General features: G+C 41.8%; 1 protein-coding gene across 1 annotated transcript; it reads right to left on the reverse strand.

Moving 5' to 3' along the window:
* Positions 1-1,648: 1,648 nt before the first annotated feature.
* LOC145661703 (uncharacterized) lies at positions 1,649-3,115 on the reverse strand. The gene has a single exon (XM_081727035.1). It carries the CDS (start codon positions 3,113-3,115, stop codon positions 1,649-1,651), a length of 1,467 nt encoding a protein of 488 aa, XP_081583161.1.
* Between the last annotated feature and the right edge of the window lie 3,652 nt (positions 3,116-6,767).

Here is a 6,767-nt window from a genome sequence, read left to right on the forward strand (position 1 = left end):
GGGGAAGGAAGGATATTGTAGGTGGTCTATGGGAAGTAAGAGTAAGCGGAAAGAATCATTTATTTTATTTAGATCATAATTTCAGTTTATTGCTTTTATTGCATTTTATTCAATTTCATTGGACATTATGAACTTTGTTCATAATCATGAGGACTGGGAAAAAATGACAATGAAGTGCATATGACAGGACAACACAAGGATATGTTAGTGAGACGAATGCAGATTATCTTCTTGTCCAGGGGCTGCTCTGGACAGTAATGTACACAAGTGGAGCCCTGTTAGCACAATAGGTTACGGTGCAGCATATGTAGGTGATATATGAAATGGAAGGTGATCAGAAGAATAAGCTGAAGCGACAAAATGATCTGGATGGTCTGGTGGAATGGTTTTGAGATATAAAGAGAAGAGTAGGGATAGAGGGGAAGTAGAAAATTGATATCCTAAATCATAGTGGCGGTCGGCATCCATAGTATCTAGAAGTAATGGATGACGTTGCTGAAACCGGTTTGTGATGAACTTTAGTCGCAACTGTTCAAGATGACGGAGAATGGTAGGAAAAGAGATACGGTCGTAAAGCTCCTGTGTCGGACTGGGAAGCTTGATCCTATAAGCCAGACGAAATGCGTGCCTTTCAAGAACTTGTAATTTCTGATAGAAAAAAGGTAGTGCAGCAACCCAAGCGGGATGACCATAAGTTAGAACTGGACGTAAGAATACCTTATACGTATTAAGGATTGTAGTGGGTTGCAATCCCCATGTGGTACCAACTAGACGTTTTAGTAAATTGAGCCTAGCATACGCTTTACGAATGATTGCTTGAAGATGGGGCCGCCAAGTTAAGTGATGATCGATTATGATACCAAGATAGGTAAAATGTTTAGTAGGTGATATTCGTGTGCCATGAACCTCTAGATTAAGTAGATTGGGGTTTTTCTGAACTCGAGAACGTTTTCGAGGTGGTATGAAGACGATAGCTTGAGTCTTAGTCGAGTTTATATGAAGGCGCCACTTAGCACACCATCGGAGAAAAGAGTCTATTGCTAGGCGGAGTGCAGAATTGATTTGTTGAATAGTTCTGGCTGTGCAAAGAAAGGCAGTGTCATCTGCATATTGAAAAGTATGAACATTGGGAGGAAGGGTTGGCATATCGGCTACAAACAGAAGGTATAGAAGAGGCGAGAGAGCGGAGCCTTGAGGTACACCAGAATGGATAAAGATCGGATGTGATGAGGAACTATTGATGGTAACATAAGATAGGCGGTTAGAAAGAAAATGGAAAATGAAACGGAGGTAGCAGAGTGGAAGCCTAAAACGGTGAAGTTTGAACATGAGGGCTAAATGCCACACTTTATCAAAAGCCTTCTCTAGGTCAAAAAGAATGAGGCATGAAGGCCGAGCAGTGTTATAATGATTTGTGATTAGGTTGAGAAGTCTGAGCAATTGATCATTGATGCTGAAATTAGGTCGGAAACCAGCTTGGTGTACAGGCAAGAGATTATATTGAGAAAGATGGTGATGTAGTCTGATGACAATGATGCGCTCAAGAATTTTGCTAAAAACGGAGGTTAATTGTATTGGACGGTAAGAAGCAACAGAATCTGGAGGTTTGTTGGGCTTAAGAAACATGAGAGTGGAAGAAGTCTTCCAGTCACAGGGGATGTAGCCGGTCCGGAGAATAAAAGAATATATATATGAAAGAAGCAGAAGAAGACAATAAGGAGCCTCTTTGACGATAAGTTATGTGGTCGATACCAGGAGCTGTGTTGCGCTTGCGGTTTACGACAGTGGCGATATCAGATGTAGAAATTGGAGCTGTGAGAGGATTGTCGTCTGGAAGAATGTGTGCTGCGCTGGGTTGTAGATATGAAGATGATAAGTTCAAGCGATCAGTAGGATGTCTTTGAACAAAATCAGATGGGAATGGGGTGAAGGTAGTGTGCAGGTGGTCTGCAAAGGCGTTCGCTTTCTCTTCGTCTGTGTGTAATGGTTGGTTATTTACTAACAGCGGATATGGTGTGCGAGTAAGCTTCCCAGTCAACATATGAAATCGCTTCCAATACTTAGTAGGGTGTGAAGTTTCAGCTAAGTTGTTACACGTCTTTACCCAGTTGCGAAGCTTATGTGCCTTGACGTAGTTACGTACAGTGCGCTGAAGTTGGCGATGATGACGAAGAGCTTCTAGGTTACCAGTGCGCTGATATTCGCGAAAGAATTCGCGAGAACGATGTATGAGAGGTAGGTAGTTTGGCGGTAAACGTGGTTGGTACCTGGATATTTCAGTTGTGGGTATATGAAGGTCAGAAGCGTGATGAATGGAATGAGTGATTTCAGAGACCCGTGCGTAGAGATCATCTTCGGTAGTAGGAGGCTCGATGGTAACCAAATCTTCAGCAATAGTAGTGCGATAATCATCCCACTTGGCTTGATCAAATCGTGGAACACGACGAGGTTCAGGGAGCAAACGAAGAGTAGGAGCCTGCGGTTGATCGATATGAAGTTTGATAGGAAGGTGATCACTACCTATGGAATCGAGCACTTCAAGTGTGCAACGCTGGAAGAGATTGCCAGAAGAAATAACTACGTCAGGTGTGGTATTCGTGATGGGTCTGGTTGCTTTAGGTATATCAAAAACATGGCCGGTGGTATGAGTAGTAATGAAGTCAAGGAAGCTTTGTTTCTGATTAGCTGGACGGCTGTGAATATTGATGTCGGCCATTATGATATAATATTTAAAGTTATTGGAGATGTAAAGAAAGAATGAGCGTGGGATGGGATGTCCAGGGCGTACATATATGGTAGCTATGGTAACGTAAAGGGAGTGGAAGTACAACGTAGTAATGAGATACTCTGGAACATTAATCAATGCAGGATGATATTGGCGGTGACTAATCGAAGGATGGAAGCCAATGGCCACTCCTCCGTTTGCTCGGCGTGCTGCAATGGTAGAATCTGAACGGAGTAGGGTATAGCGAGGTATCCTGAACGTCATAGATGGAGTAAGGAGAGTTTCGTTCAGAAGGAAAGCCTGAATATTTTCTTCTAGAAGTAGCTGTTCGAAGAGAGTGTACTGGGAAGTAAGTGACCGAATATTAAGAAACAGTAATGAAATACCCATGATTAAGGTGCAGGAGTAGTGTTGGAAGTGTCGGAGGAGACATGTAATTCGTCAAGAGGGGTGGCATGAAAATAGACATGAGGTCCAGAGTAAGTAGCTTGGAAAGAATATTTAAAGATGATGCGGGCTGCGTGATTGACCACCTGGAGAATATGTTGACGTAGAAAAGGATGAATATTTTGCAATGTGATGGTAAAGAACGAAAGGAGTTGATGGATGGAAATTGCTTCGCCAAGAGGTTGGGGTGGTACATTGTGTTGAATGTCAGGCAGGACGGGTCGCAGCGGAACAGTGAGCTCCGGATTTAAAGGTTCGGCCGTTGGCCGTGCTTTGCAGCGATAGCTATATGTGGGGTGTTGTTCCGGGCACGTAGAGCATTGAGGTGGCTTCGTTAGGTTATTGCAAGCTTTCGTTTCGTGGTTTCCACTGCAGTACCCACACTTGCTTGGCTGCGTGCATTTCGATGTTGGATGTGAATTGTATGCTTGGCAACGCTCACATCTTAATGGTAAAGGTGGCGGCGATTTCGATGGCTCTACGCGATGTTTCTTTTTATAGATGAGGGCGCCATGAGTAAGAAGATCATCAATAGTGGTTTGAGAATTGGTTAATATTCGTACCATATAGGTAGCTCCTTGATCGTTTTTAATACGAAGGCATTTTACAATGGAGTGTCCCTCAAGAGTAAGTTCTTCCATGACTTCGTCGTCGGTTAGAGAAGGGTCAACCCCTCTAATGACATGACAACCGAAAGAGCCGGTGTTTTACGTGGTGGCGGTGCTTGACGAAATGTCTTAGGTTCGAGGCGCTTCATATTGGCGTGCTTACCAAAAATTTCAAAGCTGCACTTATTTCGCACAGTAGTTAAGAAAGTAGAATCGTAAGATTTGAAAATGATTCCGTTTCGAGTGCGAACTATCTGTGCTACAGAAGCGCGTGGCAGATATTTTACAAGTTGTTGGAAGGCTAGATTTGTATTGTCAAACTTGGTGTCAAAATTGGTGAGCAGAAATGAATACAGACACGGTTTGGAGGTATCCTGAATAGATGGGAATTCTTTGTCGTCGTCTAGATTCATTGAACTGACAGATTGTTCAGAATCACTTACAGTATGATGGCGTTTAGTCGGTGGTTGATGAGAAGTGCTGTTGGCTTTATCCGGTGTACGAGAGCGGCATCTACCAGTATTCTTGCCTTGAGATGTAGTTTGCTGTCTGCGGTCGGCCTTCTTACCCACCGAGGTAGGTTCGATAGACGGACCCGGAGGTAACGGTGGTAGTCCCGGATGGCCACCTGATGCCATCCCTTGAGATGTTAGACGACTCTGACACTGAAGATGACAGGAAATGCAATGAGATGACGTGCTAGGGGAAGCCCACTGTGGCTCTCACTTGAGGCAACAATACGTCCTCGCGGAGATGTCGGTCAGTGCGAACACTGGCCCTCCACAAAATAGATGATGAAGAGAATGGATGATGATGGCCACGGGCTCCCACTTGAGTCAACAATACGGACTTCAAGGGGATGTCGATTGTCTGTAGCAGAGCAATCCTCCCTGAATGAACAAAAATAATATTAGTAGCTCTCAGAGCGTTAGTAATTCTTCTCAGACCTATGAATCGAAGATCGATTCTGACTTCTGAGTTGAGATGACCCCTATGAAGACTTAGAAATGAATTTGTTTTCAAACATTAGAAAAACGGAGATGGGTGTTATATCTGTTATTATTAAGTATTCTGCGTTTCGGCAGGTCCTGGGACTAATGAGGATTTTTTCTTTTTGTTTCTTTTTTTTTCTTTTTTTTTTTTCAAGTTTTAGATTTGGGCCTAGAAATGTTACTTCCACTTTTCTCGATCTTCAGCTTTCTCTTTTAACTCCCAATATTTTCTCCTATCTTTCAAATCATTTTCTCCATCTTATAAATTATATCTCTTGATCTTACATAAATTAAACGGTAAAACTGACTGTCCAGAATTAGGTTCAGAAGTGTTATTACGTGTCCCAATAGGTAAGACTAGAACAGCAAACACTGGACATTCTATTGTTGAAAACCAAGAACTAACATATTACATAAGTCTCCTGTTTGGAGAAAGTGTACTTCATATAACGTAATGATTAGTCAAGTTGATTTTGAGTTTAACATCCCGTTCTGCAACGAGGCTATATGAGACGTAGACCTACTGATTAACGTGGAATCTGAACATGAGCCCCGCTGGGAATCGAACCTGATCTCCCACGTCAAAAGCGCTTACGCTAACCGCTTAGCCGTTAAGGAGCTCAGGAAATGATTAGATTTCATGTAGTGGATGTATTTAGTGTGTCCAAAAACAAATTCAAAACAACTGTCAGGTAATAACTTCTGCATAATTAAACGTATATTTATGTATGGATAATAATGCACAGGTATGTATAATAGTGTATGTTAGATAATAATGTACACAGCACTATAACTGGGAATTAAACCTGTTGTGTTGTCCTTATGAAATAAATAAATTTTACTTAGCCGTGGCCTGATCATTATTAAAATATCTGAATTAACATTATTTTTTTAAAAAATCATTTACCAACATAATCTGAATACCTTGAATTTTGTTGATTCTGTTGTTTTCGTAGAATATTCTGCTTTTGCTGTGGTTGGTGGCCAACTGCGATGAACGTTTTAGGCATAAAAATTTCCATAATAAAAACGAATGAGCAATCTTTCGGCTGTTGCTTTTGACATGTCTGACACTAAGAGCAGTCAAAAAGTTCCCGGAATTGTGTAACTCTTTGTTACCACTGTATGTATACAGCTCACAGATGACGAGAAGAACCCTAGCAGAAGTAGTGTGACGTAGGTATGAGCTTGCCTAGTTTTCGCACGGGGGTTTCAAGTGACACCACATAATAGCACACAGATAACTACCCGGAGTACCAAACGACATCTAAGTATAGACCACACCTCAAAAACCGAAAATGGACTTGACCGTGTCGTTGACCTTTCCCCGCTATCCCTGTTTTAGGGTTCTTCTCGTCATCTGTGAGCTGTACAGTTACTTAATCGTCTTCAAAAATGACACCTTTGGAACACACACACACAATTCCACCGCTCCTGCGATTGGTGGAAACACGGACGAAAGATCTCTTTTGGTATCTTCCGAAGTTCAGCTGTCGCATTAGTTTTGACCTTCTCTACGTTCTCTAGGTCCATTTTCAGCTTTGGAAAGAGCCATATATCCGATGATAATAACCTGTTTTTAAGGCTATCAAACTCACTGAATCAGATTTCCTTCAATTTGCACATGAATTTGATGTTTGTGCGATGCTCTGCGACTGATCACTACATACTACTCCGTTCAGCTACACTATTAGCACACTGCCTGTTATGACCTGTTCACACTTGTCAATTTCATAATTAGGTAATCTAAGGACTGTACAAGATTCATTGTGATTGCGCCACAAATGCCAAAACAACAACAGCATTCTTAATACATAGTAGCTGTATTCATTCCTGCTTTTTCTTTACTATAATGATTTACAGATAGTTTATTGTCTGACGTTTGGTTCTTTTCCGCTTCACGAGTATAGAAACACTTGACAACGACCGGATTCTACTTCGGTTTTTGGGGCGCACCAATTGAAAACTTTTTTTCGTTTTCTTCTATTTAGTTCC

Source organism: Thermobia domestica, chromosome 10, assembly GCF_964235325.1.
Source record: "Thermobia domestica chromosome 10, izTheDome1.hap1.1, whole genome shotgun sequence".
NCBI classification, from domain to species: Eukaryota; Metazoa; Arthropoda; class Insecta; order Zygentoma; family Lepismatidae; genus Thermobia; species Thermobia domestica.